General features: G+C 53.0%; 8 protein-coding genes across 8 annotated transcripts; 4 read left to right on the top strand and 4 right to left on the bottom strand.

The window, feature by feature from the left end:
* Positions 1–491: 491 nt before the first annotated feature.
* On the bottom strand, positions 492–2,115 carry CONPUDRAFT_90294 (alcohol dehydrogenase; the record flags this gene model as incomplete). The annotated part of the gene is made up of 11 exons (XM_007770497.1): positions 492–725; positions 781–828; positions 881–953; positions 1,025–1,186; positions 1,244–1,287; positions 1,349–1,395; positions 1,457–1,561; positions 1,616–1,698; positions 1,756–1,778; positions 1,842–1,999; positions 2,067–2,115. 11 exons carry the CDS (start codon positions 2,113–2,115, stop codon positions 492–494), a joined length of 1,026 nt encoding a protein of 341 aa, XP_007768687.1.
* An 830-nt stretch (positions 2,116–2,945) lies between these two features.
* CONPUDRAFT_73078 (citrate lyase beta subunit) lies at positions 2,946–4,539 on the bottom strand (the record flags this gene model as incomplete). Its single annotated transcript, XM_007770123.1, has 9 exons — positions 2,946–3,011; positions 3,102–3,226; positions 3,322–3,382; positions 3,435–3,622; positions 3,679–3,694; positions 3,754–3,978; positions 4,047–4,142; positions 4,200–4,339; positions 4,431–4,539. The coding sequence occupies 9 exons, from the start codon at positions 4,537–4,539 to the stop codon at positions 2,946–2,948; spliced, it is 1,026 nt and encodes a 341-aa protein (XP_007768313.1).
* Positions 4,540–4,858: 319 nt separating this feature from the next.
* On the top strand, positions 4,859–7,348 carry CONPUDRAFT_90292 (G-alpha-domain-containing protein; the record flags this gene model as incomplete). Its single annotated transcript, XM_007770496.1, has 13 exons — positions 4,859–5,066; positions 5,196–5,216; positions 5,275–5,300; positions 5,354–5,922; positions 6,000–6,052; positions 6,105–6,170; positions 6,237–6,292; positions 6,363–6,366; positions 6,424–6,527; positions 6,636–6,816; positions 6,998–7,077; positions 7,161–7,194; positions 7,296–7,348. 13 exons carry the CDS (start codon positions 4,859–4,861, stop codon positions 7,346–7,348), a joined length of 1,455 nt encoding a protein of 484 aa, XP_007768686.1.
* CONPUDRAFT_104609 (uncharacterized protein) lies at positions 7,330–10,386 on the bottom strand. The gene is made up of 8 exons (XM_007770495.1): positions 10,201–10,386; positions 9,815–10,150; positions 8,755–9,750; positions 8,608–8,698; positions 8,343–8,557; positions 8,110–8,286; positions 7,833–8,074; positions 7,330–7,733 (listed from the first exon to the last, which is right to left on the bottom strand). The coding sequence occupies exons 1-8, from the start codon at positions 10,237–10,239 to the stop codon at positions 7,577–7,579; spliced, it is 2,253 nt and encodes a 750-aa protein (XP_007768685.1). The 5' UTR covers positions 10,240–10,386; the 3' UTR covers positions 7,330–7,576.
* A 396-nt stretch (positions 10,387–10,782) lies between these two features.
* CONPUDRAFT_82296 (uncharacterized protein) lies at positions 10,783–14,134 on the top strand. Its single transcript, XM_007770494.1, has 13 exons — positions 10,783–11,097; positions 11,156–11,215; positions 11,274–11,436; positions 11,498–11,583; positions 11,660–12,228; positions 12,291–12,441; positions 12,502–12,701; positions 12,764–12,985; positions 13,037–13,195; positions 13,243–13,506; positions 13,557–13,645; positions 13,697–13,735; positions 13,786–14,134. Exons 1-5 carry the CDS (start codon positions 10,818–10,820, stop codon positions 12,058–12,060), a joined length of 990 nt encoding a protein of 329 aa, XP_007768684.1. The 5' UTR covers positions 10,783–10,817; the 3' UTR covers positions 12,061–12,228; positions 12,291–12,441; positions 12,502–12,701; positions 12,764–12,985; positions 13,037–13,195; positions 13,243–13,506; positions 13,557–13,645; positions 13,697–13,735; positions 13,786–14,134.
* A 646-nt stretch (positions 14,135–14,780) lies between these two features.
* Positions 14,781–15,823, bottom strand: CONPUDRAFT_82295 (Endosulfine-domain-containing protein). The gene is made up of 4 exons (XM_007770493.1): positions 15,646–15,823; positions 15,458–15,541; positions 15,313–15,407; positions 14,781–15,259 (listed from the first exon to the last, which is right to left on the bottom strand). Exons 1-4 carry the CDS (start codon positions 15,679–15,681, stop codon positions 15,055–15,057), a joined length of 420 nt encoding a protein of 139 aa, XP_007768683.1. The 5' UTR covers positions 15,682–15,823; the 3' UTR covers positions 14,781–15,054.
* A 2,451-nt stretch (positions 15,824–18,274) lies between these two features.
* On the top strand, positions 18,275–22,272 carry CONPUDRAFT_82294 (uncharacterized protein). The gene is made up of 11 exons (XM_007770492.1): positions 18,275–18,360; positions 18,419–19,085; positions 19,136–19,759; positions 19,812–20,077; positions 20,131–20,712; positions 20,762–21,048; positions 21,099–21,338; positions 21,389–21,527; positions 21,581–21,769; positions 21,822–21,959; positions 22,012–22,272. The coding sequence occupies exons 1-11, from the start codon at positions 18,358–18,360 to the stop codon at positions 22,156–22,158; spliced, it is 3,282 nt and encodes a 1,093-aa protein (XP_007768682.1). The 5' UTR covers positions 18,275–18,357; the 3' UTR covers positions 22,159–22,272.
* Positions 22,273–22,608: 336 nt separating this feature from the next.
* On the top strand, positions 22,609–23,207 carry CONPUDRAFT_153862 (uncharacterized protein; the record flags this gene model as incomplete). The annotated part of the gene is made up of 2 exons (XM_007770491.1): positions 22,609–22,713; positions 22,776–23,207. The coding sequence occupies 2 exons, from the start codon at positions 22,609–22,611 to the stop codon at positions 23,205–23,207; spliced, it is 537 nt and encodes a 178-aa protein (XP_007768681.1).
* Between the last annotated feature and the right edge of the window lie 45 nt (positions 23,208–23,252).

The following is a 23,252-nucleotide window of genomic DNA, read 5'->3' as shown; positions in this document are numbered from 1 at the left end:
CAGCATACGGCAGGTTCCTCGAGGCTGGCTTCCGGAAATTAGAATTCGAGAAAATCCCGGGTCACCCATCGCACAAGTTCCCGTACCTCGTCACCGTCGTCTATCCGGTCGATCTATCATCCTTCAACACTACACCTATGACGAGTCGAAGGATCGTTGACCGCCTGGATCTGCCGGACTTGGTGGGAACAGTGATTGCTCGCATACAGCAGAGGAAGTCCGAGTCCGACGGTTGGGCCGACTGCATGGACGTGACACATATCGGGCTCATTGTGTTAATCATTCGGGCATAAGTGGTATCATTTGGCGCGAGCCACTCATACTCATATGGTTCCAATGCTCTTGCGATGGGGATGATGACGCAGTAGCACTAGTGCTGATTATTGCTATTCTGATGTACACGTATATGCCTTTCATGTCTCAAACTTGTGTGGTAGGTGCTTGTTATACAGGGCTTCCCATTTGGGCCTTGTTGTGCGTGCTCAGTTTTTCTACTCATCCGCAACGAGAATTATCGCCTTTCCGACATTCGTTCCCTTCTGCACGGCAAGCAGCGCATCTCCACCGTTTTCTAGGCCCTTTGTGATGTCCTCTCTGAACTTGACCTTGCCGCTGGCTAGTAATTTTGGCATCGTGCGATAAAACTCCTCCTTGTACTTATAATGAAGATGGCCGACCAAGAACCCGGACAGCCTGAGCGACTTGCCGATGATCATCATCATATTCTGAAACGTTCGTGAGTCCCCTGAACATGAAGCCGTTCGTATTCGGCTAACGCACCTTGGGTGGGTTCTGTTCTCCGTTGTATCCAGAGATCATACCGCATTCCTGTAGCCCAGTTATTCAAGATAACATCCACCAGTGAACGCACAAGACTTACGACAAAACGGGCGCCGATGTCTGCATAATCAATTGCTGCCTGGAGCGTCTGTCCGCCAACGTTATCCCAGTACCTAAGAGCGGCTATATCGTGAGTCCTGTACGAACATACGAATATGTATATGTATATGGGGGCTGCACTGACACTTGGATGGGACCTTCTTTCTTTAGGACCTCTTCCGTGCTTGTGGTCTTGTAATTGAAGGCGACATCCGCTCCGATCTCTTTAAGGTAGGCGACCTTGTCATCCGAACCGGCCGAGGCGATGACCTTTAAGCCATCCATCTTGGCAAACTGTACGACAAGCCTAAATGATACGCAGATGAGTGCGCTTTCAAAGATCATGGGAGATATTGCGACGTACGACCCGACAGCTCCTGCACCTGCGCTTACAAAACAGGTCTCCCCCTGCACAGTGCCGACATGGGGTGAGTCGAGTCGCTAATCAGAAGGAAGCGAATGTACATACCTTTTTGGCGTCAGCATGTTCTTTCCAGCCATAATAAGCTGTTTGGCCTGGGACGGTGAATGAGCACGTCACTTATGCGATACCTCGAGAACAGGAACCAGAGCTTACCAGGCATACCAGCGGCGCCGATGAAGGTGGTCCAGCTCAGCTTTTCAGTGTTGTCAACAACCATAAACTCGCTCTCATCCTTCAGGATGGTGTATTTCTCGTATGCTGAGGAGCGGCCGCCGTCAGAACAAACCTCTCAAGGTTGCAGCAAAGACGTACGCATGACCCCTACAACGTGGTCGCCCACCTTGAATTTCGGGTTTTCAGACCGTAAGACTTTGGCGACGCCGTGGGCTTCGATCCTAAAGAGCGTCCACAAATAAGAAAAACGCATATACGCTCTGAGAAGCCGGTCTTACGGTTCACCAAGCTTGAAAGCCGGCTAATATTATATTGTTGTCAGCGAACAAAGCAGTTTCGGATATCTCTGAAGGGACAGCAGTACCATGTAGGATGGCTCTGACGGATCGCGCATGCGGCCTCGCAGATACGGGTCGGAGGACAGCGCGAGCACCTTGACGAGGAAGCCGCCGTTCAGGGAGACGGTGTCCAGGTCGATGTCCTTCTCGACATACTTTGTGGTTTTGCCGGGTATGGGGTAGGCTGTGAGGTGAGTGCCGTTAAAATGTCAGCGACGCGCTCCGAGAACAACACAAGGGTGAGCGTTCACTTTCGGGAATCTCGTTGAAGATGAGCTGTCCGTTTTTCACGGGGGCCATATTGGTAGCGTTAATGCTATGATGGAGGTGAGTGGGTAGCTTGAGAAGAGAAAGGGAATGGGCTGCTCGACGCGATATGGTGCGTTGGTCCGTCTTTAGCCCCTGAGAAAGTTGAGATATTTATGCATGACGTCGTTCGTGGCGAGGAAACAAGATGGCATTCTATGGCATTCGACTCGGGCTTCGGCCCTAGGTGAGTAGTTAGCCGTGTTGACAACTTGGATAGCATCTGATAGCATTCGGCCTTTGGTAAGTACTTAGCCGCCATGCTGACAACTTCGGAGACCTGGCTGCCAAAGAACACCGTACAGCTTGGTATGCGGCGTCATAGATGAGCCGCTGAGACGACATCCTTCAAGTAGGAAGCTGGAGTCGCGTCCCGAAGGACATCCGCTGCTTATCTGCAAGGACCAATCCGTACGCTGATAACACTTTGGAAGAGGTACCGGGATTCTCACTTCCCTTGGGTGTGAGATATGTGTCCACGAAAGTTTCTGATTCACAAACAAGGAAATGGACAGATGTCGGCTCGGTAACGAGGTAAGGGTAGCTTCCGACGAGCTGAGAAGCGTCCTCAGATCATTCTCCGGTCATAGATCCAGGAGGATACAGGCTGCTGGAGGCCGCCGACAAATTGCCGCATAGTACCGTTTGTATGGTAAGGTTGACTGCTCGATCGCGACGGGACCTTATGCACCTTCGGTCCCGAGGAGGATTTTCATATGTATTTGAGATTCGAGATGCCGACGGCGCTCATGCGCTCTTCGGCGCTGAAAGTATATGCGGATACGTATCGCAGTAGTGAGTATTCAAAGTTGCATGGTGCTCGTTCACTGGGAGCTGACGTCTGGGATGTCCAACCCGGCAGCTTTTGCCAGGCGGATGGTACTCTCGGCCTTTCAAATGCGGTCCCACATGAGCAGATTCGCAGTGGTCACGCGCGTGAGTGTTGACATGACGGGGGCATGTGGGCAAAAAAGACGCACCTGCTTTAGCATGGGAGCGTCGATCATTTCTCTCCCGCCGCCTTCCATGTCGAGACCAAATGCGCCTTTCTGATTCGAATGTGAGATGTCCATCTGATGGAGGATCTTTGCAGCCCGGAGGATGTCTGAGTGAATTAGTGAGTGTCAGATGAGGTCAGATGCCTCTAGCTTTGGGGTTTGGGCTGGTTTGGGGACGTCGTGGAGAAAGGTGAGATCTCACCTTTGGCGGTAGGCACGAATGTGGACTGGATGATGTCTACTTGAGTAGGATGGATTGCTTGCTATAGCGTTCGGTCAGAAGCAGGAGTGAACCAAAGACACCAACAGTCAGACCTTTCCGGTAAATCCTAGTTTCCGGCCATCTTCACATTCGTCTTTGAGGTAGTCGATGTCCTTATAGTTTATGCAGACCATATCAATGGCTCCTAGCCGATGTGCCTTGGCAGCCACAACGATCTGCGACCGGACAAACAGAAGCTCCTGGCGTGAGGTCGTCCGAATAACAGACGTGTCGGCACAATCTGTTGAGACGGTACGTATCATGACGATGTCCTCACAAGTACTGCAGCTAGCTCACAATCCTCGGATGCAAACTAAGGGCGACAATCAGCTGTATACGGCATGCCGAACGCAAGAAGTCGGGTACACTCACAAGAAGAGAGTCAAGTTGGCCACCTCGTTCTGATCCATACTCTGATTGCCAGCCCGAGATTTCTCCCAAGTTCCACGCGGCGCGAGCGCTCTCGATACTGGCGACAATTCGGAGAGGCTCGGACGTACCTTCGCGGGCAAATGACAGGGCCCGCGACACATGATGAAGGTCTTGTGCGGAGTGAATCTTCGGCAAGATGACTGTGCTGATGGCGGGAAGCCTGAGCTGTAATTAAGCACAAAGTGAGTTTCGGGGTGTTTTAGATGCGCATGTATGCGGTGTGTACTACATACGAGCTCAGCAATGTCACCCTGGAAGAAGGGCGTGCTCAGGTCATTGACGCGTACGGCAACGCGATTCGGGTGAGGTAACTTGTCCTTTGAAGTGGTCTATGGCATTGCGGAAGTCGAAGTGAGACGCGCATATATGCATGTATAGTGACGTACGGAGAGGAACGTAGCGAGCCTCTGCCTAGCGGACTCCTTGTCATGCCGAGAAGGCGGAACGCTGTCCTCGAGATCATATATGAGCATATCGGAATTGTTTGTGAGTGACTTGTCGAGCATCCTGTCTGTCGATGCAGGGACTGATGGATACGAGACAATGCAACAGATGCAATATCACAAAGATGTGGGGTGAACAGGGGCATGACATGACAATTAGAGGGTGGTGCTAACCATAGAGGTATGAGCGTCGGAGAGCATCTGTCGCTGTGCTCTGAAAGCGCCTGAATATGGGCTGGGGTCGAATGAAGCTAGTCGTCCTTGTGCGAAAGAGCGAGTTCATGGTGGGAGGTGGGTCACCAAGGAGAGAGGTGGTTTGACAGATTGGCAAGTTGATGACAGGTACCGCGGCAAGTGCGGGATGTTGTCCCACGAGCTGGTCGACGTCGGCCGCGGTGTTAAGGACGGTAGTATAACTATAAGCGAAACATCAGTACATCAATAACTCGGTTTGACTTGGTCTTAAACTAGCGCTTCGATGGATAGAGTTCGCTTCAATTTCCCGCCTTCTTCTTTCCGTAGTCCTCGCCTCCCCCCTTTCAAGCTCGCCCACCACGTTCTCCCCACTCATCTTGCCCTCCCGCGAGCTCCGCTCACATACAATGCCAGCTAAGAAGCTTAGAGGAAACGATGACGACCCCCTCGCACGCGTCCTGGCCCCGCCGCTCGATGAATCCCCACACGACCGGGAGCTTCGGATAAAGGCTGAGGAGGAAGCGAAGCGCGTGTCCGACGCCATAGACGAGGACATCGCTCGCCAGCGCCAAGTTGATAAGAAGGCCCCTAAGCCAATAAAGATCCTCCTCCTAGGTTTGCCACCGTCCCCACACGCTAACATAACCGCTAACCTTAACATGTGCGTTCGTTCCAGGACAAAGCGAATCAGGTATTTGTCATAACTCTAGCACGTAGTCGATTGCTCAAATGGGCACACCACAGGAAAATCCACCACCTTGAAAAGTACGTTGCTTGTCTCAATTTTAGACTTTGTGAAAGCTTGACGACCGTCGCCTCGCAGACTTCCAACTCATGAACTCGCCAAAGGTGCTTCCCCACGTGAACTAGCCGGGGGCACCAACTCTAACTCTGTTTATTAGGCTTTTCGTCATGAACGCGCTTCATGGAGAGCCATCATCCAACTCAATGTCGTCCAGTCCGTGCACTCCATTCTCGAGCTCATGAGCAAAGCCCCCCATGGATCCTCACGGCCCAGCACGGCCAACCTTGGCGCCACCAGTCCCGGTGGCAGTAAAGATAGAGGATATCCCACCCTGACCGCCGAACATCTCAAGCTCAAAATGCGGCTGGCACCGCTCATCCAGGTCGAAGAGTCCCTTGTTCGGAAGCTGCTCGGCTCTGGCATCCACGGCTATGACTGCTCCAAACTCTCGAACGTGACTAACTTGCCATACTCGGAACGTCTCACGACAGACGGGCGCAAGGAGCTCACGGTGAACTCCGCGAGCCGGTGGAAGGGCACGTTCAACCGCCTATTCAATGGGCGGGAGAGTGTGGAGAGCGAGATGATGATAGACTGGGATGATCCGGACGACCCGGGCAACATTCTGCATGCTTGTTCCGAAGATATGATCAAGCTGTGGGCTGATCCGACCATCCACAAGCTCATGGATGTTGAGAAGATGCGGCCAGAGGAGATGGCGGGGTTGTGAGTGTCCCTCTTTGTCGTCCTTCTTTCGACGCGTCGGGCAAGGAGACCCGCGTTGCTCAATGACAGCCTTTTAGTTTCCTGGATGCTATCGACCGAATAACATCGCCACGGTATATCCCAACAGATGGTACGTGACGCTTCACTGCCACTAGTTGATTGAGTGCTAAGCTGTGACACAGATGATATCCTACGAGCGCGACTAAAAACGCTTGGAGTGACGGAGTACCGGTTTGCCGTGAAAACGGGTCAGTTGAAAAGCCCAGCATTACGTGCGCACTCTTCGAGCCCATCACCGCTTGTAGGTCCCCTAGGCTCTACTATGAGCACGGACTGGCGCGTCTTCGACGTCGGTGGCCAGCGTTCATTGGTATATCTTTTCTCTTGGCATCTCCGCGAGGGTTTATCGTGCTGACCGTTTCCCGCGTTGCGACTTGTAGCGAGGTAAGAACTTACTTCTACCTGAGGTCCCCAGAAAGAACTGAATGTTGCTTGATGCAGCCGCATGGGTACCGTTTTTCGACGACATGAACGCCATCATCTTTCTGGCCCCTATCAGCGCATTTGACCAGGTGCTTGCCGAGGATGTGAACGTCAATCGCTTGGTGCGTCTGTGCTACAGTTTTTCCGCTGGGGAAGGCATGGTTCACTGACAGCTGAACGCCGTGTGGTGCTGTGCTCCATTGTTTATCCATCGCTTGCGCGCTTTGCAGGCCGATTCGGTGCTACTGTGGAAGGCGATCGTGTCGAATCCGCTGCTGAAGAAGACGGACCTCGTGCTGTTCCTGAACAAGTGCGATATCCTTAAGGCGAAGCTCAAGGCCGGTATCAAGCTCGGCGACTACATCGTCTCGTATGGGACCCGTCCCAACGACTTTGAGAGCGCGTCACAATGTGCGTCTTTTTCGCTTCGCACCCTTTGACTTTGACTGATCAACTGAACTGATCGGAAATGGAATGATTGAACGACTCGTGTGCAATGTGCATGCCTGATCGATTAACCTCGCGGTTGACGCGCTCGCCCACTCAACACACGCAAATCCCAATCCCCTCGGCCTTCACATCACACTGACAGACCTGCGGAAAAAATTCCATGCGATCCTGCGAGAGCACTCGCCCGAGCGGCCATTCTACTGCCACTACACTTCTGTCACGGTGAGTGATACTCATCAAATTTGATACTCGAGCCGGCCACCGATGTCAAACACGCGTGTTCTGTTGGTGTTGTTGCTTCACAGGACGTTGCCTCGACGACGCTGATCCTCGAGAACGGTACGTCTGTCTGTCTGATTGATATTTTGCTTCCGCCGGCGGCGACGCGTCTCGATGTGACAGCGGTGCTGATGCGACTGCCTTTCTCCTTTCGCACACAGTTCAAGACGTGATCGTCCGCGACAATCTGAAGCGCAGTGCACTCGTGGGATAGGGCGTACATTCTGTCGTGTGGAGAACAACGCACATGCCCTCTTCCTTCACATGTGGTGCGCTCAGGGCTGACTTTACATGTATCAGGGACTATCTTGTTAGGCAACTAAGCAAGATCATTCTTACTTATTTACTACTTACACTTCCTATAGCTGTTCTCTATGCATCTCTTGCATCACTACCACTACATACAATACCATCTATAGCGACGACAGCACCACACATTGTTTTACCTCCCGATCAAGCCTGTCCAGTCATATTGCTTGTACCGCTTCTTGTACCGTGCAATGTGATCTTTTTGAGCATGACTGTCGACTCGGCGTGGGCGCCTCCACCGCCGGGGCTCAATGTCAAGCACATTGCCGATGATCTCGCCAGCGAAGTACCTGAAAGTCACGTCTGTCAGGAACCAGGACCAAAACCAGACCGAGAGACGCCGATCGAAGACTAGCGATCGACAGGCTTTTTTTGTTTTGTTTTCTCACCTCGGGAAATCTCCGCCGCCCTTCTCACCCTCGTCGAGCGCGCCGTCCTCCTCGCCGGCGGCCGCAGAGTCGCCCGTGCCCTCGATGACGTGGCCGTACCCCTTTTCGCCCTTGTAGTCGAACTGGACCATGAAGTAGGGCAGGTTGGGCACCATTGCGCGTCTGAACCCGCCGGGCCGCGCCGAGAAGTCGATGAGCTTCTTGTGCTGCGACCATTCGGCCTCTGAGGCGAGGATGGACTCCTAAAAATAAGATTTGTGTAAGAAAGGGAGAACACGTGACGAGGGAGAGTGCGTGCCTTGAAGTACTGGGGGATGTCGTCGAAGTGCTCCCAGGGCAGCGGCACGCATTCGACGCAGGTGTGTTTCTGTGCCCGGAGCGAGATGACGGTCTCGAAGAAGATGACGCCCTTGTCCTCTTCGGCGAACATGCGCATCAGGCTTTTCATGAAGTTCTGCGGACGACGTTCAGCGCACAGTGCCAGTGAAAGATAAGGAACCATGGGCGTACTCGGACTTCGTCCCAGACGTCATCGTCGGCTTCGAGCATGGTAAGGTGGTGCTGGATGGGGACGATCAAACAGTGGCCGTCGAGCAACTCCTCGTTCTGTGTGCAGGATAGGTAGGTACGAGTGCCCATTGCGATGACCGGGGCTTTCGGTGGTGAGTCGTCCTCGCCATAGCAGAACTGGCAGGTCGCAAGAACCTTTTGGGTGCGTTTATAGTCTGTAGAATAATTTATGAGATATAAAAAGGATGGAGCGGAGGGTGCATACCGTTGATGGCAAATTGGCGCTTCATAGCGTCTGATCTCATCTTCTGACGGCCCAGTTTTTCGGCATTGTCATCAATATAATCAAGATTGTTCTATGTGAAAGGCAGTCAGGGAAACAAGAAATTCGGCGGCTTCGTATTATACAGACCTCAAATTTGCCATCACCCATAATGGCCTTTGCGAACTGTGCATCGAGATCCTTCTGGTCCGCCATGCCAGCCCCGAATTTCTCCTGCCTCAGCATCTCGCCAAGCGTCATGGTATCGTCGTCGGCATTGATGCGCACGACGTCGCCCGTCTTCGGGTCGCGCGTTTCGACCCTCTCTGGCTTCTTCCTGCGGTTTCCCGGTAGCGCCTCGCCGTCGTTCTTGCCGTGCCCGACGTCGTACATGCGTCCGTGCGCGTCGAGCGTGGGGAGGACCTCGACTCTGGTGCGCACGTTGCCCTCGACGATGCCTTGCCCACGCCGCGATTCTTCTTCGTACTCGCGTTCGAGCTCTGCTGCATTGGGTGCATTCATGAGTTTTGCGCGGAGGACTTTGGCCTGGAGTTTGTTGAGAGAGGAAGGGGACATGGCGCGTCTGGTCGATGTAGAGGCAACGGGTGGAGTCATGACAGTCGGGATGGGTGTATGTGATTGTTGAAGAGGTGATGCAGCAGTCGAGGGCAGACGGAGAGAGTCCAGGCGCTTGTTTCCGGCGCGAGCATCAGAAGAGGACGCAGGAGTAGGTGTAGAGCGTTCACTCCGCTCGGCGGTCCCGGGGCGACGGAAGGACGAGCTGCGGCTGGACGCGCCGCTTCCGCCGATGTCAGTGAACATGAAGCCTTTCTGACCCTCTCCTTCGCGCCCCTTACCTTTCGCGCTGCCGCCACCTGCACGCCTGCCCTCGCGTTCATCAAGAATGCGCCGCTCTTCCTTGGCTTCTTCAAAGGCCTGGAGGGTGCCGAAGCGCTCGAGAGCCACCTCTTCGATGGGTTTGTCCTCGTCCTCTGCCGTTTCGTAGACGCGTCTAAGACGCATCATGCGCCATGAAGAACCTGGACCTCCAGGTGTAACAGCTTTTGGCGGTGGCGGCGGCGCGGCGTTGTCAATCTGTTTGCCTTCCCGAATATCTTGATTCAATTCTCTCGAACTGACCTTGATCTGGCAGAGATTTTGAACATGATCAGGCAAAACAGGCGAGTATCCGTTTGTTGAATAGACATACCTTCTCGGGGTCGGGCTTGTCGGGCTGCTTACGCTTATGCTCTTTCCCCAAGGATGCGAAGAAATCCACACCGCCTCCAAGGGTACGCGCGCCTTCCGGGGTATCGCCATAATCTTCGGTAAGTGAGTCGTCTGCTGTAGGCAGCTGCTGGGCTAGAGGACGTGACGCGCTCTGAGAGGGTTGATTCGAGCCAGAAGGGGGTAAGAGCATCCATTCGTCGCGCTTGAGCTCTGTCCCAGCTTTGGTGGTAGGCGGCAAAGCAGCCCCACCATCTGGTTGGGAGACATGGGAGGTAAGGTTGAGACTCTCAGCGGTAGGAATGTCTTTGGCTACGACCTGGTAATAGGTCAAGCTTGCACTTGCGGCAAGTAATGACAGGCACGTACATGTTGACCGTCCATGTCAATGTTCTTCTCGACCCACATGTCATCATCGTCCGGGTCATCGTCTGTTATATGGACAGTGTCGCGAGCCTTTTTCTTGCCCTTTTTGTCAAGGCCAGACTTGTGCTTCTTCCTCGTCTTGTGTTCATCCTTGTCGTGCGACCGCTTGTGTTTCGACTTTTTGATTTCTGTGTCACTGCCCATTGCTTCGAGTTCGAGTATGTGTGGCAATATTCGGGCAAGACGTCAGAGGTGCAGGTTCTGGTCCAAACGTGAAATTTATTGCTATAATCCTGCCCTTATGTGGAAGGACTATCATAATTAGTCCGATTTAGAGCCCTACTCACGGCACTCCGGGCCCCGCGCCCGCCGGCCCGCCTCGAAGAGCATCTGATCAGGAACTGCAACGACCAACATCAGAGATAACTCGAAATGACCCATTGGGCCACCCGCTGCCATATGCTCTCCACCGTTGTGGTTGATCTATCACATTTTACATGCCCTGGGTCAACAGAGCTCCGATGCACAGGACTCTATATATACACACTGACTACGCGCTTCGAGTCCGACTCGATTATCTCTCAAGACCAACTCCTAGTCCATCACACCGATAGCTAATTATGGCAGACTTACCCCAGGCCATTCACCCGGACGTCGTCGACAGACTCAGGCCCGAGTACGTCAAGTTCCACAACGAGCACATCGCGTCTCGCGTCCCGCCCCACGCGCTCCCCTGGGACTCCAACATCCGCAACGCCCCCACCGTTCCAGGCGGGTCTCCGGTCCAGAAGGTGGGCAGCGTGAGGGATATCCCACTCCAAAACCACAAGATACGCGTCTTTACGCCCTCGGGAACTCCGCCTGAAAAGGGCTGGCCGGTGTACATTGATATCCACGGCGGTGAGTGCCGTGGTACCGCTGATCGGATTGGAGTGAGAGGCTGAACGTTTTGCGCCAGGTGGCTGGACGCTGGGCAGCATCGATACCCAGAACGCGTTTGCTTCGCGTCAATGTAATGGTTCGTGTCTGGACTGTCCGTATCTGCAGTTGGAGATTAGCATGCTCATTGTAATCAGAGCACAAGTGCCTCGCGATCAGCGTAGACTATCGTCTCGCTCCTGAGCATCCATATCCGGCCGCGGTTGAAGACGCGGTCGCGACTCTCAAATGGGTGCACGAGCATGGCAAGGCAGAGCTCAGTGCAGACGTCAACAGAATTGCCGTCGGTGGTTCCTCAAGGTCTGTCCTCCTGGCTTATGTCAGCGCATATCTGATGGGGTGAATACTGATCATGGGATAGCGGGGGGAATCTGGCCGCACTCCTTGCGCTGAAGGGACCTCAGATGAACCCACCGATACCAGTCATCTTCCAGGTTCTTATGGTCCCTGGTGAGCTTTAACCCGAACACGCCCGAATGGGACTGAACTACTCAACCGCTGACGCTCGTCCATGCGCTGCAACCAGTGACCGACAACACTGCAACGGTCGAGGGCCCCTATCCCTCGTGGAAAGAGTGTCAGAACACTGTGTGGTTGAACCTGGACCGGATGAACTGGTTCCAGAACTACTACTTTCCGAATAAGGAGGATCGCGCCAAGTGGGAAGCCTCACCCATGTTCGCGCCGGACGAGATGCTCGCCAAAGTCGCGCCTGCGCACATCGCGGTCAATGAGCTCGACATTCTCCGCGACGAGGGCATCGCGTACGGCGAGAAGCTGCGGAGGCTCGGGGTGCCTGTCGAGATCAAGGTGCACAAGGGTGTCCCGCACCAGATTATGGCTATGGATGGCGTGCTCGATTGTGCCAAAGAGGTTGCGGACGACATAACGAGGGCGCTCGGAGAAGCATTTAAGAAATATTAGATAGTGTAAAAGCTTTGTATGATATCAATAGATCCTTCAAGACAGTTTGGTTATCTCGGCCGAAAGACGTTCCCGGATAGGAGTTGACCCTGGTCCTGTGTACGATAGCAGTGCATAAGTTCCTTTCGACAGGTGACCGGGGTTGACGGCCAAGCTATTGTCGACCGGCTTGAGAAAAAACGCGCCATCAGGGTACATTTCAGGATGATGCTTAAAATTCGGTGACCCACCTTAGAGAAATGTCTCAGCTTGCTGGGCAGGATAAGTACATCCGGCGCAGGTTCGTCCTCAGTGGAAATAAGCTTGATTCCATCAGAATGCGTGATGTCGAGGTTGACCTCATGAGATAGGTCAAGTGGCGCCGGGAACAAAGGATAGAAACTGGAATGGAATGAAAGGGTTACTGGGGCATATATGACCAAGTGAATACGCGTAACCAACCTTCTCTGCTGAAGAAGGTGTCGGCTCAACATGGTCATTCCATCGTTGGCCGTGCCGGGAATGGAGGGCGAGGGTTCAATTTCTGTACCCCGTTTGAAAAGCTCTTCCTTGCGCAGGTGGAAGAGGACGTCTACGCTGCTCGTGCCAAATGATATCCCATTCACAGAGAATCGACAGGGGTTAGGAAGCAGTTGTATGCGCTAGATTCCGAGAAGCACTGATAGTTAGCAACGTAATTTGAAAGGAATGTGTCAACCCTTACGGAGTGGTTGATAGTTCCAGGGGCGAATTCACGCTGAGGAAACACCGCGTGGTCACTGACTATGTCCCGAACGTTGGGAACGAGCAGGACCATACTTCCCTCAGATGATCTAAGGAAGTCACTCAGTGCCTTGACAAACACATCCTGAAAGATCTGCGCAGGTGACGCGTCGACTTCCCCATTGATTATGGAAGGATGAGTAGCATCGATGAATGGACCAGTCTGCACGTGCGTTTAAATGGGAGGAATAACCTATATTGACAATTTGCTTACAAGAAGAACGACATCCGGTTTGGTGGATTGTAGCGTTTGTATTAATGACTGCCAGCTTTTGAAGTCTAAACTTGTATCCGGGGTAAATGGACCGCAAGCTATGCACATCCGAAACGGCGAAGTCGAGGCCTGCGGTTGTGATGCTTTCAGCGGAGGAGGCTATTATGGAGATTAGCTACGTTATAGGTCACGCATAGAGCACATACCGCTAGTATCTCCTCTGCAACGAACCAACCGCCGCCACCATTCCGACCGCGGAGGGCAACAATGGCGCCAGGGAACAGGCCAACCCCGCCCACTCCAGCAGGAGCTCCTCGTATCTTGACATCTGGCGAAATACGAAGGGGCATTCTGGCACCTGAACCCATCATGCGGGAAGACTCTATCAACAACGAGGTTTCGTTGAGTTTGGCGCTTGCGCTCGTAGATTCGGCATCCAGGACTATGCGACCGACGACGGTGACTTGCTCCTACACTGACGTGAGTCAGGCTATATGCGCTATGTGGCGACACGACCGACCTCTGTTGACGCAGCGGGGTCACTAAATTCGTCGATTTTGTAGTGTGTTCGTACGGCATCCGCGATTTCCTCGATTCTATCGTCCAGAACTGGTCATTTTAGCGGGCCAGGTCGCATCGCGTGTACGGAGGTGGTCATACCTGCACTCCGTTCCGACGGCTTTTCAAACATGTATCTGTCTGAAATACGGCTGGTCAGACCCAGTCGAGGTTACGGCGGGGTTACTCACATCCTCTCTGGTTCATTGACTCCATATCTTTGCGAGGGCCCACAAAGTTTACCCTGCTCGGCCCCGCGACCTTCTCATCAACCTCCATCTTCACGTATTCCGCTTTCACGGGGATCTTTCCGACTTTGGGAGGACCATTAAGCGCGCCCGCTAGGCTTCCGAACTTGCCCCCTCGTCTGGCGCTGAGGCTTGCAAATGCTGAATTGGGCCTGACGTGCTGGGTCCTCTTTGCCCCAGCTTCGATGTCGCTCTTGACCCTGGCGCGGAGCTCGTCGATTCTGTCTATTGTTAAGAGGGGGCTGAGCGAGCTATACGTATTGTAGTTGAGCGCCTCCCATTTGTAACGCATGTCGCTGGGGAGGATATTGTAGTTCTTGCTGATGGAAATGCCTGTGCGGGGTACGCCAGAGGACGTTCAAATGAGTTGGAGAACGGTTTGACCAGTATTCTGCCTCACATTGGTTGAGAAGTTGTTCATCTGCGGCGACTGCATCTCCAAATTCATCGGCAACTTGTTTCTTAAGTTCTTCCGTGCACATCGTGTGGATAGAGAGGGGAGGAACGAGGCGCGCGCTGGATAAACGCGGGTATGGGTGAGACGCGCGATCTTGCGGTCGCGACGCGTCGAGGATTACGGTCGGAGTTTCAACTTGATCTCACAGGCGCAAAACCTCTCAGGGGCTATTTATGACATACGACTCCATCCGTGCATCATTCCATCATCGTGTTGCAGTAACAACAAGGGTGCGACAACTTCGGAGTATAGAAGGTATTGTCATTGTAGTCCATTTTCGTGAAAGGTGGACGACTGACCCCAGTTGATGTCGAAAGCCCGGAATATTCGAGTGAAGCCTCACGACTATCACCACGTGTAGACAGTTACAGATCATACCTGGTCACCTGAAGCCAGCGACAGACACCGAAACGTCGTTGTTGGTGTCAGCCAGAAGGAGCTGAGCGGAAGTAGAAGCAGAAGCAGAAACGTATGTTTCTGATGAGTTCTGATTGGCATAGGTATTGGAGGGTGCTAGTGGTAGTATTATTATCAACATCTGTAGTACCGACCAGATGTGCGTCGGGCGTGAGCGATACACAAGCAATAGCTTTATTCAATACAGGTACGATAGCGGCGAAGCTGGGGAAATCATAGCGCATGTTATACCGAGTTGGGGTTGCAACAGACTCGTGAGGGAACCAGACGTGCCTGGCGAAAGAGAGATGGCGAGCGAAAGCGAAACGGTGCCAAAACTGGCGATGATACGTGAATGTCTATGCTTCACTCTCGACCACTGGTTCAGGAGCGGCCTCGGGTGCTGCCTCTTGCTCAGCTGGCTGCTCTTCCTTCGTTTGTTCCCCTTCTTCCGTAGGATCTTGGGCTAGTGAGCTCTCCTTGACGGGGCTTGTGCTGCTCGTAGGAGAAACTGAGAGACCCTGATGGCCACTGTTGTTAGGCGGAGTGGCTGCGTGAGGGATGCTGATACAATCAAGGTCAGAGATGGAGTCGGAACGAATAGAGTTCGCTCGTACTTTTCGGGGTTCGGGATCGCAGTGCCAACTGTGTTCTGTGGAGCTTTACCGGCCTTGGAGAGGGCATAATCCCCAGAATCAAAGAATTTCCGATCCTACAGGCGATCAGCGGGTGGGGATGGCTATATGCATGATAGAGACATACCTTCTGCATCTTGTTCAAAACATTCTTGTGGGTTGGCAGCTTGCCATACAAACGGAAGAGCTTCTGCTCCTCCTCCGTCAATGTCTATATTTCCAATAAAAAGCTATCAGCACGAGTTCGGCGAGCGGTTGTGTACGGAGGAAGGGGACGGGTTGCGGGTTGCCAGGAGAGGCGAAGGGTGTACCCACACTGATGTCGATCTTGTTACGCCTTGCGGGGAGCATGATTCAGATACTCAGACCTAGTAGACTAAGGAGCGGTGGAGGAGGAGCAATTAGCAGTTGTCGGAGGCGACAGCAGAGCGAAGGCGAGGTTGAGAGCAAGCTAAGGTGGACCGTGCGCAGTGGTGCAGGTAATAAGGCTGGCTGTTTCCAAAGGGTCGTCTGTGCAATTTCAGACAGTCCGTATACGGTATTGCTCCCGGCGTATTCTCAATCGGAGTTTCAATACTCTACAACTTACCCCCCTTCGGCATTCGGAAATAGGTCTCACACGCACAATCAATCCAACGACGTAATGAGCCCGGATATGACATAGAAGTTGAGTCTGTTACTCTGAAAAGTGTGTATACATAGAACACAGTCCGAATTAGACACTACGCAATGAAACTACCAGTACGGAAAATGAGAGAAAACAGCAAAAACCCCTTTTCGCACAGGGGATGGAAATGGATGGAATAACTGCCTCGAGGCCTTGCGGCAGGGGTGCATTGCGTCGGCGGCAGAATCGAATTTCAACTAGGGCGTCGGCACCGAGTCGGAGAGTCCATTCCTTCAAATCTCCAGTACGGATCCATAAAGATCAAAGGCGTCGTCGATATCAGAGAACAGTTCATCTGGGCTCGTGTCTCGAAATGCAGACCAAGGTCCTGTATTGCCCAAAGGATCAAAGGGATCAGTCCAACAAATAGGTGCGGTGGAGTTATCGTCGTCGACAGATAGCAAGTAATCATCGAATTCCAGGCCAGAGGTCAGGTGTTCGGCGCTCCGGAAACGAGGCACGTCAGGTGGCCCCTGATCGGGGTGGTCTTCAGATATAGGTGAGGATATACGAGAAGAAAAATGGGGCGCATGCGAGACGGAATATTCTTCCATGGTCAGATCGACAAAGTGATGATCGCCCTGAACGTCCTGAATATGAGTATCCAGGTCGTGAAGCGCCTTTCCGCTATGCAAGGTACTTAGAAGGGCCGAATCATAAGACAACTCGGAGGACGGAGAACTGTCCATACAAACGTCCAGCCAGTCTTGCTCATGGTCGCTGTCGTACAAGAGAGCATGATGAAGTGAGCTGGAGGCGGGAGGAGGTGCCCCGTCAGAATCTTGTAGTCCAAGAATATGGTTGGCCTCATCGGCGAGCTCCACCTGGGATGATTCGAGACTCGAAGAGATGTCGACTAAGTCGCCTTCATCACCAACGTCATGGCTAGACAACGACGAACCCGTGGCCTAGATGGCAGTCAGAGAATGGAACGAGCAGCAGGAATGGGAGAACTTTAAAACGAGGTTGCGGTACTCCTACTCGGAACAGCTGTTCCATAGACTGGCATATGACTTCGTCGTCGGTGAGTTTCGGCGTAACATCTGAATCGCCACTGTCTTCGTCCTCGGTGTCTAAAGACATAAGAGCACGCAAACAGGCCTGAGAGGCACGTGCCATGTCAGCATTCTTAGCCTTGAGGGTCTACAAGCAGTGCGGTTAGCAAGAAGGTATGACTCGGCCCTACAAAAGCTTAGTAGACCTTGAGAGTACGACGGCATCGCCGAGCAAATATTTTGTCGTCAGAGCGATCGACGATGCTCAAGACCGAGCGAGCGATAGACGGGAAGAACTCGCGCTCATTGTCGAGGCGCTATTTCAAGTTCAATGATAGGTCGAGATATCCTGAAAGGGGCGTTACCTTGCACCATTCACCGAATATTAATGGATAGCGTCTGAAATCATGAAAATACTGCGCATATAGCCATGTTTCAACAACTTACTTGACTATCTGATAAGTGAATAGTTGTTCATGTGCGCGGTTCAGCACTGATTCCAAGGGCAGCAAATGTTGAGCGGAAAACGCGTTGGCAAGCATCGAGTATTGTCTGGAATCCTGAGAAGATATAGAGTCGGCTTTTGCCCGAGCAGCAAGCCTTTTCCATGAGTACGTAAACGCCAGAGAGACAAGGGTAGCATGAGGCCGAGTGTTTTGAGGGAATGACCGTGAGGGAGTGAGAGTGACTACCCAGGTCGATACGTAAATTCTCATCCGGTCACTGACTTGACAAATGAGAGGTACCGACGTTTTGTGAGACCATCCTCGTCGACGTATGGAGCGGAGACGTTGTTCAGTCCCAACTTAGCAGAGTTCTGCGCCTTTGAGGTAAAACACGAGGATATTGAGGGTGGGGAATGATACTTGCCTGTCCCAAAAACTGGAGTAGGTGACGCAGAAGGGAAGATGACGCGACGTCCTGTTCAGGTACTTTCCTGCCATCAATGAGACCAGTGATCGACAAGACTACGTCCGAGAACGCGAGCACGTCCACGGTCTTTGGCAGGCGCCCGGTCAGCGTGGTGGCGTTGGCGCCTTCTGAGCTTTCCCCATAGACAAGGCCATGATCGACAAGAATGGTGAGGGCGGTGGTGTCGGCTGTGACTCGCGTTGAGGACCGGCAAGAAAAGGCAGGCATAGGGAAGTGGCCGAGGGGTCGAGCGATGATATAATTTTGTTTTTCACGGGATTAGAGGAGGCGGGGTTAGCTATCCCGATATGGAGTTATCTGTCTCATCGGCCAGAGTCGATTGTACCCACAGCCCCCATCGACTCAGCACCCAACTTGCTCGTCCTCGTCCTCGCCCCCGACGCCCTCCCCACCAACCCGCCAGAGGGGCGTCGTATACCATCCTCGACCACCATGGTGAGTTTTGCCTCTCGATCCGAAGTTGACACCGCAGGTTGCTCACAGACATACCCAGTCGGAACTCGACCAGAAAATACAGGATCTTTACAAGCGCATCCAAACCGAACGCAAGGTCCTCGAGGCATCACAGCTCCTGAGCAAGGCAACCTCCAACCCGGATGTGCTCAGGCGTAACGACGCCAAGATCAGAGAGGCGGAACGTTCCCTCTCTTACTTCGAGGACACCCTCAAGGACTTGCAAGCTCGCAAGCGTCAGGAAGCCCAACGATCCTCTGGCGCCTCATCTCCGTCAGCATCTAGGAAGACTCCCCATGATAGGGACCGTTCTCTTCCCCAACTTCCCCCAGAGGACACTGAAGGCGCTGGAGGACTCGGGTCCCCAGGCTCACCGCGTGGTGGCTTCCCCGATGACGACGCCGACGCGCCCAAGGCGAAACAATACTCCAACCTCGACCTCATCAAGGCAGACACTCCCCATACGACCGCAAAGATCTCGCGCATGCTTCACCAGCTCGAGTTCAAGCTTCAAATTGAAATGCAGTATAAGAAGAGTATTGACAAGATCGCGAGGCTGTACCAAGCAGACGGAGATAAGAAATCACGCGCTGACGCGGAAAGCAAGCGCGTGGAGAGTGACAAGAAGATTCAGCTGCTCCAGACCGCTCTGAAACGCTACAAGAACTTGCACGTTCTGGATGACGTTGAAGAGGAGGAAGACACTCGTGCGTGTGTAACTTGTTTCACTGGCTAACTGGAGCTTATACTCGCACAGCACAGGAGGCCGGTGTCGATGGAGAACGCAAGGAGAACTTGCGTGCCAAACCCATTTCCGGCAAACTTCAAGTTACCGTCAAGGGCGCTCGCGATCTTGACCATGCGCCGATAGTCACTCGATCTCGCTCATCCTCCAAGCAAGTTACCGAGACGTACGTTTCACTTAAGATTGAAGGCACACAAAAGGCCCGCTCCCACCCCTCTCGGACGGATCGATGGAACGAGGAATTCGAAGTCGTTGTTGATAAGGCTAACGAAGTTGAAATTGCCGTTTATGACAAGCAGGTCTCCGAGGCCCATCCTGTTCCGATTGGTCTTCTTTGGGTCAGGATCAGCGACCTCGTTGAAGCTCTTCGTCGACAGAAGGTCATGAACGACACGGGTCAAGGTGGATGGGTAACTGCGGGCGCCATGGACGGCGACTCGGCAGGTAGGCCCGGTTCACAGCAGCCCGGTGGCTTCGGAGATCCGAACGCCTTTTCCTTCGGTGGCGCCAATCCCGCTGGGCAATTTGCTCAGCCTCCAGGTGCTATGGGTGGTGGTGGTGGGGGTCAGAGTGAGGGAATTGACGCATGGTTTGCTGTAGAACCTGCGGGTGCCTTAGCGCTACATCTGAACTTTGGTTTGTTAACATCTCCCATCGATGATATCGCTGTCTCACATCTTTCCTCCAGTCAAGGAGTTAGTTCGCAAGCGACCCATGGATGCTCCTGGCGGTCTTGGTCGTCAGGGAGCCGTGAGGAAGCGTAAGGACGAGGTGCACGAGATGAACGGTCACAAGTTCGTTCAGCGCCAGTTCTATCAGCTCATGCTGTGCGCGTTCTGCAACGATTTCTTGCTCAATGCTCTGGGGTATCAATGCGAGGATTGTCGGTACACTTGTCACAAGAAGTGTTACGAGAAAGTGGTCACCAAGTGTATATCGAAGTCCAATACCGCGGTACGTCAATTGTTTCCTTATCGGTTGACCACCTTGATTTACCAGGTTTTCAGGGCGACGATGAGGAGAAGATCAACCACCGTATTCCGCACCGCTTCGAGCCTATCACCAACATCGGCGCCAACTGGTGCTGTCACTGTGGTTATATGCTGCCTCTGGGCCGCAAGAATTCGCGTAGATGCACTGAATGCGACGTTACCTGCCACGCCAACTGTGCCCATCTTGTACCAGATTTCTGTGGTATGTCAATGGAGACGGCCAACCAGCTACTGCGCGATTGGCGCGACATCAATCGAGCTCGTGGTGGCAAGACTGCGGTCCCCGGTCGGCCATCGCATGCACCATCCGTGACCGCCGGTCAGCAGCCCTATCAACCGGAGAATCTTGCCCAAGGGGTCGAACGATTGGGTTTGGGAGGCGATGGCCAGGTTCCTGCTGTCGACCCCTACCGTCAAGACCCACGGTATATGCAGCAACAGCCTTCTCCAGTGCCTCGACCGCCTCCTGGCGCACGCGTGGCTGTCCCTCCGGCGTACCCTAATGAACCCTTGATTCCTCCAGCCGGCCAGTCACAACGTACCTCTGCATACGGCGAAGTGCCTATGCAAGACGAATACAGTATACCTCCATCTTCGGTCTGTGCTATGAATCCATACACACGACGATTACTGACGTGAAAAACAGAAACAGCCCGGTTATCCTCAGCCTGGTGCACAGGTCAAGCCCGGGCCGCCAGGGTACCCTCAGTCACGTCCCACTCCCCCACCACAGGAAGTCGCACTTCCCGCACAAGCACCTCCTCCGCCTGCTCGGCGAAGAAAAGTTGGGCTGGACGACTTCAACTTCCTGGCGGTGCTCGGTAAGGGTAACTTCGGAAAGGTCATGTTGGCCGAGGAGAAGGCTACAAATGCTCTTTACGCCATCAAGGTGTTGAAGAAAGAGTTCATCATCGACAACGATGAAGTCGAGAGGTGAGTATTTATCCTAGCACATCGAGGCTGACACTGATCATTCTCTGTAGCACTCGTTCCGAGAAGCGTGTCTTCTTGGCTGCTGCTCGTGAGAGACATCCATTCTTGCTCGGTCTGCACTCTTGCTTCCAGACCGAAACCCGCGTGTATTTCGTCATGGAATACGTAAGCGGGGGTGATCTTATGCTTCACATCCAGCGGAAGCAGTTCTCGCTCCGCCAAGCCAAGTTCTATGCTTCCGAGGTTCTACTTGGGCTTGAATATTTCCATTCGCAAGGAATTATCTACCGGTGAGAAATAGTTTGGGATTTACGGGACCAGGCTGATTCTTCGCGATTAGTGACTTGAAGCTTGATAACATTCTCCTGACCCTTGATGGTCACGTTAAGATCGCCGATTACGGTCTGTGCAAGGAGTCTATGTTCGAAGGTGCTACCACGAGCACCTTCTGTGGTACTCCAGAGTTCATGGCTCCAGAGGTAATTTGCTCAGAGAATTGACGTATATTGCTCTGGATTCACGTATTTCGTAGATTCTTCTCGAACAGCGCTACGGGCAGGCTGTTGACTGGTGGGCTTTCGGTGTGTTGACGTATGAGATGTTGCTTGGGCAGTCTCCCTTCCGCGGTGATGATGAAGATGAAATATTCGATGCCATCCTCGAGGATGAGCCTCTCTATCCGATCACTATGCCGAGGGATGCCGTCTCAATTCTTCAAAGGGTGCGTATGTCATGTATCATACTCATATAGCCGCCTTACCCCTTTCTCTCAGCTTCTGACTCGTGACCCGTCTCGCCGTTTGGGATCGAAGGGTGATGCTGAGGAGGTTAAGGGGCAGCCCTTCTTTAGGGATGTCAACTTCGACGACATAATGAACAAGCGCATAGCGCCACCTTACTTCCCGACGATTGTATGTATTTCTTGCTCATATTCGATGCGAAGACTGATCCCGCCATTTATAGAACGGTTCTGCTGACACCAGCAACTTCGACGAGGAGTTCACGCGCGAGCAACCTACGCTCACGCCAGTACATGGCCAGCTCACTGCGCGGGACCAGCAAGAGTTTGGTGGGTTCTCGTGGGTTGCCGATTGGGCAAACACCGTTTGAACGGACTTGTCATCCCCCGGTTCTATGTTTTATCACGATTGCATCCACGTGTGTTTTATACTACCCTGTATTCGGATACCTTTACAAAATTTTATACGATAAAGACGATTTCCTCTTACCATACATCACTTCTATGATTTCGGCTCTTGTTGCTACAATTCGTGGCATGCTTGAACCCGCACAACCGAGTGGTGCATTACTTCATACCGGCAGTATCAGCTTTGGTGTGACTGCAACATAAAGTGGAACCGCTCGCTAGCCTATCCTGCTTGGAAAGACATCTCCGGTGAACTTGGACCTTGTGGCGGGGAGGAGCGAGGCGGTGATCTCAAATGATCTTTTCAAGATCTACGTGTGTCCCTTTCGGGCCTAAGACGCGTCGCGGCGCGTCCCCATTAATTTCATCTTCCTCGCGTCTCCATCCTTTATCCACTGTTCCCCGCCCACGTCATGGCCACTGACCAATTCCAACGCGCCGTTTCTGCAAGTGGTCTAGATGACGTAGACGAGAAACTTAGGCAGCTTCAGGTCTCTTCCAAAGCTTCCAACGGAACGGTAATGTCTGGTCTACCTGAGCTGCAGGCATTGGACACTGAACTGACCAATTGAATATGCAGCTACTTCCTTCTCCTTATTTACCTCCTGAACTGAACGTCAACGAAGCACCCCGCAACCAGGATAGGCGACCACGCAGGGCGTTCTTTGGCTTTGTTGTCTCTGAAGACATCATGATTGACTATACCCTGCGCTGGTACCAGGGCACTTTCACCCGCGAGAGCCTCAAGAGTATTGATCCTGCCTGGGTTGGTGTCATTTGTATGGCTGCTGCTCAGGATCATCTAGAAGTCGACCCAGACCACCCGAGAATAAGGATTCCTATGGTTGAGACGCCCGACGGACTCAAGCCCTGCGTCTCCATATATGACAGTTATGACAGGCTCGGCTGGAGTTTGGCCGAGGAGAAAGAGACAGAGTACATCGAGCTTATAAGGAGTGAACTTGGGTTGCCAGAGATTCAGGAGCCGATGTGGTACTATTATGCTAGATGAGAGGTCTCTGGCTCCGAGTCACCGGGCACGCTGGCCGCACTTGTC

This window comes from Coniophora puteana, assembly GCF_000271625.1.
Source record: "Coniophora puteana RWD-64-598 SS2 unplaced genomic scaffold CONPUscaffold_6, whole genome shotgun sequence".
Classification (NCBI taxonomy): Eukaryota; Fungi; Basidiomycota; class Agaricomycetes; order Boletales; family Coniophoraceae; genus Coniophora; species Coniophora puteana.
Note: the sequence above shows the minus strand (reverse complement) of the source record. Positions and strands in the feature narration are given on the sequence as shown.